General features: G+C 53.3%; 2 protein-coding genes across 6 annotated transcripts; both read left to right on the top strand.

Annotated features, from left to right (window-relative positions):
* ALKBH6 (alkB homolog 6) lies at positions 1 to 5,809 on the top strand. Of its 5 annotated transcripts, none has more exons than XM_061386090.1 (7): positions 4 to 103; positions 907 to 989; positions 1,306 to 1,374; positions 3,251 to 3,311; positions 3,683 to 3,834; positions 4,045 to 4,161; positions 5,372 to 5,809. In XM_061386090.1, exons 1-7 carry the CDS (start codon positions 79 to 81, stop codon positions 5,633 to 5,635), a joined length of 771 nt encoding a protein of 256 aa, XP_061242074.1. In that variant the 5' UTR covers positions 4 to 78; the 3' UTR covers positions 5,636 to 5,809. The 5 variants fall into 5 exon arrangements, with proteins under 5 accessions (XP_061242076.1, XP_061242074.1, XP_061242075.1 ...); XM_061386091.1 differs by lacking the exon at positions 4 to 103 and adding an exon at positions 263 to 355; XM_061386092.1 differs by lacking the exon at positions 3,683 to 3,834 and having other exon boundaries at positions 1 to 103; positions 1,306 to 1,394.
* Positions 5,810 to 6,329: 520 nt separating this feature from the next.
* Positions 6,330 to 11,554, top strand: SYNE4 (spectrin repeat containing nuclear envelope family member 4). Its single transcript, XM_061386067.1, is given in 9 exon segments — positions 6,330 to 6,471; positions 6,473 to 6,546; positions 6,957 to 7,107; positions 8,168 to 8,311; positions 8,937 to 9,131; positions 9,203 to 9,451; positions 10,413 to 10,490; positions 11,173 to 11,231; positions 11,324 to 11,554. Coding segments are annotated over 9 exon segments (1,191 nt in total). The 5' UTR covers positions 6,330 to 6,417; the 3' UTR covers positions 11,511 to 11,554.
* Positions 11,555 to 14,092: the final 2,538 nt, after the last annotated feature.

Genomic DNA, 14,092 nt, shown 5'->3' with positions numbered 1-14,092 from the left:
AATTCCCATTGGTCTGAGCAAGCCTGCGTCGGCATGGGAGCGGAAGTAGCTGGAAAGGAATTGGGATGTTGAATTTGGATGTTGGAGGGGTCACTGGTGGACGGTCAGTTTGCGGGGTGGCCGAGGGTGGAGATGGCAGTCCAAGAGAGCTGAGAGTGGGGACCCAGGGTAGCGCATATGGGAGTCCGAGGAAGCTCAGAATGTGGGATTCTAGAAGACAGAGTCGGGGGACCCAGGGGGTTCAGGGCGTGAAAGGAGTCAGACTCAGGTCCGGGGGTGCTGCAGTGAAGGGGCGCTCCGGAAGAGAAATCTGAAAGGAGTCTAGAGTAGGGGGGTCCGAGGAGACTGAAAATGGGTATGTCTGAGGAGGCTTAGATTGGGGGCACAAGGGTGCTCAGAATGGAGCGTCTGAAAGCGCTCGAGGAGAGAGGAGGATCTATGAAGACCTTGAACACTGTTAGAGAGCCAGGATTGCAGTTTTTAGGCACGCATGCTGTGCTGTGCTTAGTCAGGGCATGGCAGTTTTTACGATGAGGTCTCAAATCAAGGTGTTTAAAGGGACTCTGGTGTGTAGCCCTGGGGGATATGTGTGGCGCTCTTGGGAAAGCGGCGGATGGAGTCAGAGGCTGTTCTCTGTGGGAGCTTAAGACAGCAAATATGTGTAGTTTGATGGACCTTTGGTGGATGGAGTTTGGGGGAGTATTCTGGGTGCTCCTTGTGTCCGGGCAAGTGTGGGGGATGTGCACTGAGTGGCTTTTGAGATACTGAGGGCTTAGGTTTTAGAAACCAAAAGAGTTTCCCTAGAGGTCTGAGCTGAGGCTGTGGCCCATGGTAAGAGCAGAAAGCTGGATCATAGTCTGAGGGCGGCAGGCTTGGTTACTTCAGCATGTTCTCCCCTCCCCACAGGTCTGACCGGGTACCTGGAGTTGCTGTCGATGGAGGATCAGGATGCCAGGGTCCCAGCCCTGGAACCATTCAGGGTGGAGCAGGTTGTCAGGACTGGGGGTGCAGAGGGTGAAGGTGGGGACTAGAGGGTGGGAGATAAGAGTGGAGATGGATAGGGAGGCTAGCTCCTGGGTTTGTGGGCTGGGACTGACCCCTCCCTCTCCATTCTTACCCTCAGGATCCAGCCCTATCCTCACCCCCACCTCCTCATCCCCCAAATAGTCATCGGTCCCTTGACTTAAGGCCCTGGCCTGTCTGGGGACATCCTGAGCTATGCTCCAGAGGAAGGGCTGCGCATGGGTGTTAGCACTAGTCTGCAGGTGGAAGGGCCACACCTTCAGGGGGATCTCTCTGTCCTAGGCACCACCTGTAATCTACTACATCCCTGACTTCATCTCCAAGGAAGAGGAGGAGTATTTGCTTCGACAGGTGATCTCAACACTGTTCTGGTCTGTTCTTCTCCTCTTCCCAGATCCCTCTCCAACCCCCAGCTCTCATGTGAGAGCCCACAAGGCCACAGTGAAGATCCTGGCAGAAAGGAGAGTGCCACCCAGCACCCATCCCTCACCTTCCATATTCCTTTCTCAACACCTGCTAGGGCCTGGCAAAAGAGCTTTTCCCAGAAGACTTAGGGGAAACCAAACTGATATTTTTTTTTGGCCAAGTCATACATCTTGCAGGATCTCATTCCCCAACCAGGGACTGAATCCAGGCCACAGCAATAAAAGCGCTGAATCCTAACCACTAGACCACCAGGGAACTTTCCAAACTGATACCTAGAAAGGTGGTGGTTATTATGGAGTTTAGGCTTCCTGTGCTAAGACAACTCAATCCTGCTACTGTTATAGGGAAAAGGAGGTTATAACACATGTTGAAAGAGCCCAGTTCAGGCCCTTGAGATTTGGGGAATGAAGAATTTACAATGTTCAGGTTTTTGTGCGGAGATAATTCAGGCCTCAGAATGTTAAGAGTAAACGCTTCCCTCTGCTGATAGCTCAGCATAGACCCAGAGCCTTGGGAACAAGGTTACCAAGCCCAGACCACCTGTGTTAGATAGTACAGTCTGCATTCTATTCTTAAGGTTTGGGGAAAGAAGAGTTTTACAAAGTTCAGAATCCATGCACTGGGATAGCCCTTTGCAGCCCCAGAGCCTTGGCTATAGAGCCTGAACCTGCCCTGTGCAGTCTCAACTACTCCTATCTTGTTTGAGTCCCAGGAATGAGTTAGCTTGAAAGCTCAGACTCTCCTACTGAGAAAACCCATCCCAGCCCCATTACCACGAAGGGAATAAGAAGATTTCTTAGGGTTATTTTTTTAAGGATGCTTTTTGATTAATTAATTAAATTTTGGCTGCTCTGGGTCTTCCTTGCTGTGCGCAAGCTTTCTCTAGTTGCGACGAGTAGGGGCTACCCTCTGTTGCGGTGCATGGGTTTCTTATTGAAGTGGCTTCTCTTGTTTTGGAGCACAGGCTGTAGGGTGTGTGGGCTCAGTAGTTGTGTACACAGGTTTAGGTGCCCTGCGGCGTGTGGGATCTTCCCAAACCAGGGATCGAACCCATGTCCCCTGCACTGGCAGGTGTATTCTTAACCATTGGACCACCAAGGAAGTCCAACTTTTTATTTTTTTAGTATTTATTTGGCTGTGCCGGGTCTTAGTTGCGGTATTAAGGATCTTCAAATTTTGTTGCGGCATGCAGGTTCTTAGTTGTGGCATGTGGGTTCTTAGTTGCAGCATGTGGGGTATATTAATAGTTCCTTGACCAGGGATCAAACCCAGGCTCCCTGCATTGGGAGCGTGGAGTCAGCCACTGAACCATCCAGGAAGTCCCTTAGACTTCTTTGAGACAACCCTTTCTAGACCCCTGGGGTCTTGGCAGTGGAGAATTTTCAAAGTACTCCCTTGACTGTACTGAATAACCCAGTTTAGCACCTTGTCTCCCCCAGGTAATAGGAACAAGGAGGTTCCGGACTCAGACTGTCCTGAGATAGCCCAGGGATCAGAAAATTAGAGTGCAGACTGTTTGCTGGGCTGAAAGAGCCCAATCCATCCCAGAGCTCTGGGTAGATTCAGACCCTGATTGTAGCCCTTCCTCAATCCTGGTAGACACAGGTCAGCTTTGAGGCTTGTGGTCTCCACAGGGGGAGAAGGCAAACAACAAAATCCTGGGAACACTATCCCAGAGAATGATCCCACAGAAACTGAGATGACCCATTTCCACCCCAGGTAAAAACCGCTTTGTTGGCCTGGGTGGGAGAATCAGAGAGGGTGATCCTTGAAAAAGGACTGACCCCCTTTCATCTCCCAGGTCTTCAATGCCCCAAAGCCAAAATGGACCCAGCTCTCCGGGAGGAAGTTACAGAACTGGGGTGAGTGTCCCTGACTGTGAGCATAGCTGACTTAGGGATGTGGGCTGGGGTAGGCATGTCAGGTTTGATTGTCTCAGGACATTGAGGCCAAGGTGGGGGGTCCCTGAGGGCTCAAGGGATCCCAAGGATCAGGAGGATTCTGAGGGGTCAGTAGAGGTCTTGAGGGGTTAGAATTTCCTGATGGGTTGGGGGGCATCTCTAGGTTTTGGAGAAGCAGGAAAGCTTTGAAGAGTGGAGTGGGGATCTCCAAAGAGTTAGGGGTCCCTGAGGAGGTCAGAGTGCTACCAACCACTAGGATATTCCTAATGGGGGCTCCTTGGTGCCAGAGCTCCTTGATTGGGTGCCCTCAGCATCCCATCATCCTCCCCCAGGTGGGCTCCCCCATCCCCGGGGGATGGTTCCTGAGCGACTGCCACCATGGCTCCAGCGCTACGTGGACAAAGTGTCTGACCTCAGCCTTTTTGGGGGTCTCCCAGCCAACCACGTCCTTGTAAACCAGTATCTGCCTGGGGAGGGCATCATGGTAACCACACTCTCACCCCACCCCCCAGACCTAGGACCCACCACAGGGCGGGGCATCATGTTGACCCACATCCACTCTCATTAAGCAGTTCACATAGCCCAACCAAGCATTCGCCTCCCTGTCCCCAGCTGGGGGACACCTTTCACCTCAGAGGGTTGGGGGGTGGGCTGTGGACTCCTGCCCCATCCAGCTCTGGTACTCACTCCTCAGCCCCACGAGGATGGGCCACTGTACTACCCGACCGTCAGCACTATCAGCTTGGGCTCTCACACCATGCTGGACCTCTACGAGCCTCGGCAGCCAGAGGATGATAACCCGACAGAGCAGGTGGGCCCTGAGATGCTGCCCCAGCCACTTGTGAGCGCTCCGACCTCCCATATCCTCCAAGAGACCCTAGTTCCACCCACCTATGAGGTAGCCCTGATACCCATCTACCTGCAGGGTGCCCTAGAAATCATGATCTTCACAGATACCCCGATACCCCCACCTGTTGAGTGACTATCCTGACATCCTACAGATGTCCTGGCCCCACATATTTAGAGTGAGCACTCCAATACCACAGGCAGGGCTCCCCAGTTCTCCAACAGACACTGATATCCTGATACCCCCACACCATCCCCTCAGGGGTGTCTCTGATATCCTCCAAGACACCCTGACTCTCAATGGCCACTGCATAGGCACGCCAATACTGACCTCCTCCCTCCCACTCCAATAATGTGATCTGTCGTGCAGGACACCTCCAGATTCTCTTGGCACCTCAACCTATGACTCACTGCTCAAGCCCCCTTCCTTCTGTGAGGGTTGCTCATGACAGCACTTACCCTGACCTCTTTCTTTGATGCATGTCTGATGCCCCAGTGTTCACAGAAACTACCCTGGACACCCTGATCACAGCTGCTCCTTAGGGTTCCCCCTTTAAAAAAAAAAACCAAAAAACGTATTTATTTGGCCATACCACCCAGCATGTAGGACCTTAGTTCCCTGGCTAGGAACAGAAACTTCACCTCCTGCAATGGAACCACAGAGTGTTAACCACTAGACCGCCAGGGAAGTCCCGGGGCTCCCTTTGTCAATCCCACATGCTCCTGTCTGCTCCCCTCTGCTGGTGTCCTTAAAGCATCCTGAGATAGCCCACATCCGCCCAGACCTGCTTCTCTCTCCTTCCCTTCCTGGCTTCAGCCAAGTCCTTGGCCCAGTTTCACCCAGTTTACTGGGACCACTGATCCCTCAGTCCCAGACCCTTGCAGATTCCTTAGACACCTAGACGCCCCCATCTGCAGCCTAGTTCCTACCCTTTCCCAAAAGACTGCCGACCACTCGCCATTCCCTCCCGTCGTGCCCCTCCCCTCCAGGCCCTGGCCCTGTCGCCCTTGGGATTTTCATTCCAAAGCCTTGATTCTTAGGAGCACACTTGCCCCTCAGCCTTTGCCCCTGGAACTCACTGACCCTCACCCCCTGAACCCCCAAACCTGCTGAACTCTCGTCTGCCTCCGCCACCGAATTCTGGGGACCCGCTGATTTTCAACCCTCCCTGCAGCCCCGGCCCCCGCCCCGGCCGGCCACCTCTCTGCTGCTTGAACCGCGCAGCCTGCTGGTGCTCCGTGGCACCGCCTACACGCGCCTCCTCCATGGCATCGCGGCAGCCAGAGTAGACGCGCTCGAGGCAGCCTCCCTGCCGCCCAACGCCGCCGCCTGCCCCTCGGCGCAGCCGGGAGCCCGCCTGGTGCGCGGCACCCGCGTCTCGCTGACCATCCGCCGAGTCCCCCGCGTGCTGCGCGCTGGCCTCCTGCTCAGCAAGTGACGTTAGGACCCAGGACCCGCTCGGATTCCCGAGCCCGCTCCCGCTCTGGACTGCTACCGCCCTGTGACCTTGGATCTCTGGGGTAGAGGCGGCTCCCCTAGGGTTATTTTCCAGTACCTGTGTGGAAACCACAGGAAGAGGACCCATTCCAAATAAACCAACAACAAAAAAGTCTTACTCTGGTTTTGGACATTTGGGGGTGGGAGTGGGCAAATGTTTGGGTTCCCGAGGGGCTCTGTGATAAAGAGTCCGCCTGCTAATGCAGGAGACACAGGTTCAATCCCTGAGTGGGGAAGCTCCCCTAAAGTAGGAAATGGCAACCCACTCCAGTATTCTTGCCTGGGATATCCCATGGACAGAGGATCCTGGCAGGCCACAGTCCATGGGGTTGGCAAAGCCTCCCACACGACTGAATATGCATGCACACGCGGACGTGGGTTCCCAGGGTGAGCGGTCTGGGTTTCAGAGTGGCTCAGAACTTGGGGCTCTTGAGAGGGCAGGGTCATATCTGGAAACCCCTTAGTTGGGTGGGGTGAGCTTGAGAGTCAGCTACTGGTATACTAGGGAGGAAGGAGTTAAATGGAGGTAGGGTCACCTGAGCTAGGCATCAAATTACCTGGGTCCAGGTTCCACCTGGAAGGAGGTGGAGCTGAACCTGCCCCTGGGCTTTCGGCTGCCTCAGGCCTGGGTGAGTCCTACTGAGGAAGTTTTCGAGGAAACGGGCTAGGAAAAGGGCTCCTGCTGGGGGTCCTCACTGACTTTCTGTCCCCAGGCTCCCAAATATGGCCCGGCCCCCACCTCTGGGCCCTAGATTCCCTTCAGAGCTCTTCAGTCACCCCCCCTGGAGCCCCTAGGGAACTGGACGCTACTGGAGACACAATCTGCATTGCATCTGGAGAGGAGAGCATCAGGTAGGGGCTGGGGCTTTAGAAACTGGGGTCCAAAGTGGTGGGGGCATTAGCAGGGGCCCTTGAAGGGTAGGAGGTATTGTGGCTAAGACCCCCTGGGGACATGGGAGAGGTAACACGGGACAGCGGTGGAGTAGAGTGAATAATGGGCACCTAGACTCACCTGGTGGCTCAGATGGTAAAGCGTCTGCCTGTAATGCGGGAGACCCGGATTCGATCCCTGGGTTGGGAAGGTCCCCTGGAGAAGGAAATGGCAACCCACTCCAGTACCCTTGCCTGGAAAATCCCATGGACAGAGGAACCTGGTAGGCTACAGTCCATGGGGTTGCAAAGAGTCGGACAGGACTGAACAACTTCACTTTCACTTTTGCTTAGACTCACCCACAGGCCTGTCACTGTCCTCCACCTCCCAGGTCAGAACAGGCCCAGAAGCTGGGGCAGGACTCCTTGGACCCTCCAGAGCACTTTCGGGGTGGGCTGAGGGGCCTGGAGCCTGTTGCTGGCCTCCCCAGGTTGCCAGCGCCCTTTTCTCTTGAGGAGTCAGCTGGATCCAAAAACCTAGAGGTGAGCTGAGGTGACCTGGGCCCCTGGGCCAGCCCCCACCTCCTGTCTGTCTCCCAGAGTCTGGCCTCCACACCGGGGATGAGGCGATGATTCAGGAAGTGTTGGCCAACTGTGTGGGGATGGGATGCTCTAGACAGTGATTCCTGACCTGTCTACTACTTCATATTTTATCAACTGAGAGAGAATTATATGTTAATATTTTATTTATTTATGGCTGTGCTGTGGAGAAGGCAATGGCACCCCACTCCAGTACTCTTGCCTGGAAAGTCCCATGGATGGAGGAGCCTGGTGGGCTGCAGTCCATGGGGTCGCTAAGAGTCGGACATGACTGAGCGACTTCACTTTCACTTTTTACTTTCATGCATTGGAGAAGGAAATGGCAACCCACTCCAGTGTTCTTGCCTGGAGAATCCCAGGGACGAGGGAGCCTGGTGAGCTGCCGTCTATGGGGTCGCACAGAGTCGGACATGACTGAAGCGACTTAGCAGCAGCAGCAGCAGCAGCATGGCTGTGCTCGGTCTTCACTGCTGCATGTGGGCTTTCTTTAGTTGCGGAGAGTTTTTATTGTTGTTCAGGTACTCCAATATGTCTGACTCTTCGTAGTGGGGCTGCTTTCTAGATGCGGTGCATGGGCTCAGTAGTTGAGATGCAGCGCAGGCTTAGTTGCCATACAGCATTGGACCAGGGATCGAACTCGTGTCCCCTGCATTGGCAGGTGGGTTCCTAACCACTGGACCACCAGGGAAGTCCAAGAATTATCTCATCATTGGCCCCGGTGTTTCCTGTGGGAGTAATTTGGTTCCATTACCCCTCCCTCTCCAAGACCCCCAGGCCCTATATGGACAAGTTTCTAGGAGCCTTGAAAACCTGGAGAACTTGAACTAGAGGTTCTCGGGCCTGACTCCACTGGGAAGTTTCTCTAGGTGGGAGCGGCCCTGGGGCACACCCACAGATGGACTCTGCTGCAGAGAAGCATCCAGAAGGCAGGAGCCTGGGTGCAATGGAGTGGGAACAAGGTCCAGGTTGGCTCACTGGCCCTGACTCAGCTCTGTGTTCCCAGCACCCCATCTCTGGCCGGGAGGTCCTGGAGGCTGAGCAGGACAGTCTGCATCTTTGTCTTCTGGGGCTGGGCCTCTGGCTGCAGGACTTGGAGCGAGGCTTGGGGCCCTGCATGTCAGCCCAGAGCAGGATGGTCCAGCTGCAGGTGGGTAAGGGCCTCAGGAGTCAGGGCCAGCTTCCCTTGGAAATGGATCTGTTCCATGTTCCTCATGTCTGGATGGGAAGAGGGTGGGGGTAGTAACTCCAGTCCTAGGTCTCTGGTGTTCTGGTGCCCCTGTGGTGTGTGTGTCTATGTGTGTCTCCGTGTAGGCAGCAGGGTGGTGTGGTGTGGGGTGTGTTGATGATGTCCAACCATGTGTACCCAGTGTATGTGTGTGTATGTGTGTGTGTGTGTGTGTGTGTGTGTGTGTGTAGGCAGCGGGGTGGGGTGTATTGATGATGTCCAACCATGTGTACCGTGTGTGTGTGTGTGTGTGTGTGTGTGTGTGTGTGTAGGCAGCAGGGTGGGGTGTATTGATGATGTCCGACCATGTGTACCCAGTGTGTGTGTGTGTGTGTGTGTGTAGGCAGCGGGGTGGGGTGTATTGATGATGTCCAACCATGTGTACCGTGTGTGTGTGTGTGTGTGTGTGTGTGTGTGTGTGTGTGTGTAGGCAGCGGGGTGGGGTGTATTGATGATGTCCGACCATGTGTACCCAGTGTGTGTGTGTGTGTGTGTGTGTAGGCAGCGGGGTGGGGTGTATTGATGATGTCCAACCATGTGTACCCAGGCGCTGCAGGCAGACCTACGTGGGGCAGCTGAGTGTTTAGATGCGCTGCTGGCGTTCGTTGAGGGGCTGGCGCAGCGCAGTGAGCCTCAGGCCCAGGCAGCCCTGGAGCAAGTCCTGAGCACATTCAGAGCCCACCAAGACAGCATCTTCTGGCAGCTGTGGCGGCTGCAGGCCCAGCTGGTCAGCACCAGCCTGGTATGGCCCACCCTGGCAGTCCCCGGCGCGGGTGCCAGTCTCAACCTTCATGACCTCTGTCCTCTGAGCAGGTGTTGGAGGAGGCCAGCACACTGGAACAGGACTTGGAGTTCGAGGGGGACTTAGATGGGCCAGGCCCTGGTGGGGTCTGGGGGCCCTGGGCACCCAGTAGCCTCCCCACGCCAGCAGAGTTGGAATGGGACCCGGCGGGGGACATTGGGGACCTTGAGCCTTTAGGGCGAAGGACAGCCCGGACACCAGGGGCTCCATGTGAGCTGTGTGGCCATAGGGGGCCCCAGAGCAGAGGACAAAGCCTGGAGGTGAGAGCAGGTGGGGTGACCTCCTTCCTCCAAGCACCCATGGGACCCTCTGTGTGTCTCCTAGCAGGGTCCTTGCCTTTCGAGAAGGCCTTCAAACCTCTGGCTCTGTCTCTCCCAGTGTCTCTTTCTCTTTTGGTGTCTCAGTGTTCTCCTTCCCGGTCTCTTTGTTGTATCTACATTCCCTCATTTCTTCTCACTCTCCCCCTCATTCACCCCACCACAACCACACTACCCTCCTGGCTCTTCAGACATTTCAAATACACTCCCATCTCTAAACCCCCAGATGCATGCCCAGCTCCCTTCCTCCTTCACTCCAGTCTCTCCTCAAACATCACCCCTTCAGAGAGACCTGCCCTGGCCTCAGAATATTATCACTCCTTATCCTCTTACTTGGGCTTCCCTGGTGGCTCAGCTGGTAAAGAATCTGCCTACAATGTGGGAGACCTGGGTTTGATCCCTGGGTTGGGAAGATCCCCTGGAGAAGGGAGTGGCTACCCACTCCAGTATTCTAGTATTCTGACCTGGAGAATTCCATAGACTTTGTAGTCCAGGGGGTCACAGAGTTGGACACGACTGAGTGAAAAGTTAGCACCTAACAGTACTTACCACATCGTGACATTATATATTTATTAAATTACAGTCTGTCTCTCTCCTGCTAGAATATAAACTCCATGTATGCCAGCATTTTGCCTGCTTTTGTGCCCTCTGTGTTCTCAACTCCTAGAACAGTACCTGGAGTGTAACAGACACGCATTAAGTATTTGTTGAGTGAATGAATAAATAATGTCTCTCTTCTCGGGTTTGTTGTTGTTGGGCTCCGGCCCTCTCTTCATCTCTCCCTGAGATCTTGCTCTTCCCCCAGAATCTCATCTATATTATACCATACTGCCATCGTGGCCCTTCCTCAACTTTGTGTCTGTTACTGATTCTCCAAGAACCCCACACCTCTCTCGCCCCACAGGACATGCTCATGTCGGGCCTCAGCCACCGGCAACACGTAGCAAGTCACCGAAGACAACCCCTGCTCTGGAAGTCTCGAGTGAGTTGGTCCTCAGCCAGGTGTATCACTCAGGAATCGTGATAGCAAGTGACAGCAACCCAACCCTGACTGAATTACACACAAAAAAAGGGGATGCTGGGTTGTTGTTTTTTTTCCCCACTTAACTGAAAAGTCCAGGTGCTGTTGAATTTCAGACCTCAAATACTGCCAGGGCGCAGTGCCTCCCTGTCTTGGGTTCTACTTCACGGTGGATCTCTCAGCAACATGGCTGCCCCAGCAGCTACACATTCACTTCCCACTGGCTCACTCACCCCAGAAGAGAATGCTCCAGACTCACAGGCAGCAAAAGTTCTAGGTCGGACTCCTGCTTCGCCACCAATCACAGTAGCCAAGTTGATGGAGGGCTTTGATTGGCCTGATCTGGTCACATGCCTAGTCATGGCAGTAGAATTGTGAATTCAGAAAAGTAGGAAGTTATGACACCATCCTTTCCAAGTTGAACCACCGTTACCAGGAAAAGGGGGACTGCATGGAGGGAAGGCACAGACAGAACTCCACTATACTTGGAACTATTCCAAGTCCCCATGGGGGCTTGAGGATGGAAGGGGTGCTAGGAAAGGATGAGAAATAAGCCCAGTTCTGCCTGTCTATGGTAGTAAGGTAAAGAGCACATTAAATGTCACTTCCACCCATTCTGCTGCTGGTGACTCTCTATGTTTAGGACAGGATGAGGCAAGCATCTCCCAGTCTCCAAGATGTGATGCTGGAGGCGGACCCTGGGTAAGACATTTGGGAGAAGAGTCTGGGGGTTTGGGGGACAGGGCTCACGGTGGCACCCACTGGTATGTTTAACACTGTATTTCCCTTCACAGAGTGCCCACTCCTGCATCCAGGCGACCTCTGACCTTCTTCCATCTCCTCCTCCTCCTCCTCTTCCTTTTCCTGGTGGGTATCACATTGTTCCTGCCCACGTCAGGGGGCTCCTGCTGCTCTCCAGCCCAACTGATCGGGATACCTTACCTGGAGCTCAGCTATGTCAATGGTACCCCTCCAATGTGAGAATGCAGTCTAGTCATATGTAATAAATAGTCACTGTTAAAGGATATGTCTTAGTCTGTTTGGGCTGCTATAACCAAATAACATAGACTGAGTGGCTTAGAAACAACAGAAGTTGGTTTCTCACAGTTCTGGGTTCTGAAAAGTCCAAGATCAAGATGCTGATAGATTCAGTGTCTAATGAGGATCCACTTCCTGGTTCATCGATACCATCTTCTTCCTGTGTCCTTACATCAAAGAGGGGCCAGGGAACTCTCTGAGGTCTCTCTCTTTTTTTTTTTTGGCCACATGGCATGTGGGATCTTAGTTCCCTGGCCAGGGGTCGAACTCACACCCCCTGCATTGCAAGCATGGAGTCAACCATTGGGCCCTAGGGAAGTCCCTCTTTGGGGTCTCTTAGAAGGGCACTAATCCCTTTCATGAGGCCTCCACCCTCATGATCTGATCAGCTCCCAAAGGCCCCACACCTCCTAATACCATCATATTGAGGGTTATGAGTATTCAGGGGACACACACCTTCATTCTATAGCAGGATGTGCGAGGATACTGGATGCTTGAATACTGACAATCTTTGATATGACCCTGGTACATCTAGACAACCCCCTCCACAGATCCCTTTGCCTTGAGCACAGAATATAGAATTGAATCAGCCCATCTTGGGTTGGGTTCCCCCGGACCATCAGACAAAGATTCAAGCACAGGTAGTTTTTTGTTTTTAAAACATGGTGTGTATATATTTATATACCCCCTTTTTTATGGGGTATTTTTATTTAATTATAATTTGTCTGTGCTGGGTCTTAGTTGCAGCATGAGGGATCCTTAGTCGTGTCATTTGAACTCTTAGTTGTGGCATGTGGGATCTAGTTCCCTGACCAGGGATCAAACCTGGGCCCCCCTGCATTGGGAGAGGGGAGTCTTAGCTAGTTGACCACAAGGGAAGTCCCTCAAGCACAGGTACTTTTTTTGGGGGGGTGATCCTAGGCAAATTGATGGGGGAGTGGGAAGTGAACCAGGGAAGGGAGTCAATGAGCTGGTGGCTTCTCTGGGCATTGGCGTGCCATCCCCCTAGGGACCTTTGGGAGACTGTGGGACACACAGGAGGTGAAGGGCTTGTGGCATATATGTACCAGCTCTCATCGCTCATTGATTTAGGATTAATCCTGGAGAATGTTAACTCCCCAGCACTTCCAGCCTCTCCTGCCTGTAAAGACCTTCAGGCAAAGAGGTATAGGTGCTTGCCACAGGCTACTAGAGGGGTGCAGGTATACAGGAGGGGTGGAGGGATGTTGGTGGGTTGCTGACAGCACTTGCTTTAGCCCCTGACCTGCATTCATCCAGGGGCTCTGTTCAAACACTCTACATGGTGGGCTCCCAGGCTGGCCATCACTGACTGGACTGTGAAAGCCCTCTTCTCCCAGGTCACCAAGCTGAACTGCCAGGGCTCAGTCCTGGAGTCCAGTCCCCAGCTTCAGGTGTCTAAGCTTATCCTCTCCCAGAGCTTAAAGTATCAGGACAAGAGGTGGAGCAGAACCAGACTCAAGAACAGAGGCAGGAGCCCCATGCTAGTCTCCTGGATGTGCACTTAAGACAGACACTTCCTTGAATTCTCACAACCACCCAATGATGTGTCCCTGCTTAACAGAAATGGGAAACTGAGGCTCTAGAGGGGAAGCCACTAGCCTGAGGCCACGCATGGAGCAAGTGAGTGAAACCCAGCCTCCATTGATTTAAGGCTAAGACAGTGAGCACCCTATGCAGGGGGCCCATGTTCCACCCCTTGTTAGGGAACTAGATCCCACATGCTGAAACTAAGAGTTTGAATGCTGCAACTGAAGATCTCACATGCTGCAATGCAGACTGAAGCTCCCATGTGCTGAAACCAAGAGTTCGAATGCCACAACTAAAAAAATAAAGAGCCTGCATGATGCAACTAAAGATTCTGCATGCCACAACTAAGACCCGGCGCAGCCAAATAAATAAATATTTAAAGCAAACAAAAACAGCAGTAATCTCTTTTAAAAAACTGGGAATTAATACTTAATTTTTGTGGGTAACTTAAAAGTTCAGGACTGCAAGCACAGCTGGATCCAGGGGCTCAGTTCTTTCCTGTTCTGGCTTCGGTCTTATCCAAATGGTGGGGAGTGCCCCTCGAAACCACCAAACCTACATCCCACCAATTTAGCAGTCAATAGAGAGTTCTGTGTGTGTGCTAAGTCACTTCAGTACATGGGATTCTCCAGGCAAGAATACTGGAATGTGTTGCCATCCTGTCCTCCAGGGGATCTTCCCAACCCAGGGATCAAACCCGAGTCTCTTATGTCTCCTGCATTGGTAGGCAGGTTCTTTACCATTAGCACCACTGGGAAGCCCAACAGGAGAGTTGCAGTGAAGTGAAAGTCGCTTAGTTGTGTTTGACTCTTTGTGACCCCATGGACTGTAGCCCACCAGGCTCCTCTGTCCGTGGAATTCTCCAGGCAAGAATACACTGGAGTGGGTAGCCATTCCCTTCTCCAGGGGATCTTCCTAACCCAGGGATCAATCCCAGGTCTCCTGCATTGTAGGTGGATTCTTTACCGTCTAAGTTC

This window comes from Bos javanicus, chromosome 18, assembly GCF_032452875.1.
Source record: "Bos javanicus breed banteng chromosome 18, ARS-OSU_banteng_1.0, whole genome shotgun sequence".
Taxonomy (NCBI): Eukaryota; Metazoa; Chordata; class Mammalia; order Artiodactyla; family Bovidae; genus Bos; species Bos javanicus.
Note: the sequence above shows the minus strand (reverse complement) of the source record. Positions and strands in the feature narration are given on the sequence as shown.

Coding starts and splice junctions, on each gene's coding strand:
- ALKBH6 (XM_061386090.1), top strand. CDS start 79: ATGTTGGAGGGGTCACTGGTGGACG. Junction 990..1,305: donor AACCATTCAGGGTGGAGCAG/GTTGTCAGGACT, acceptor TCTCTGTCCTAG/GCACCACCTGTAATCTACTA. Junction 3,835..4,044: donor TGCCTGGGGAGGGCATCATG/GTAACCACACTC, acceptor CTCACTCCTCAG/CCCCACGAGGATGGGCCACT.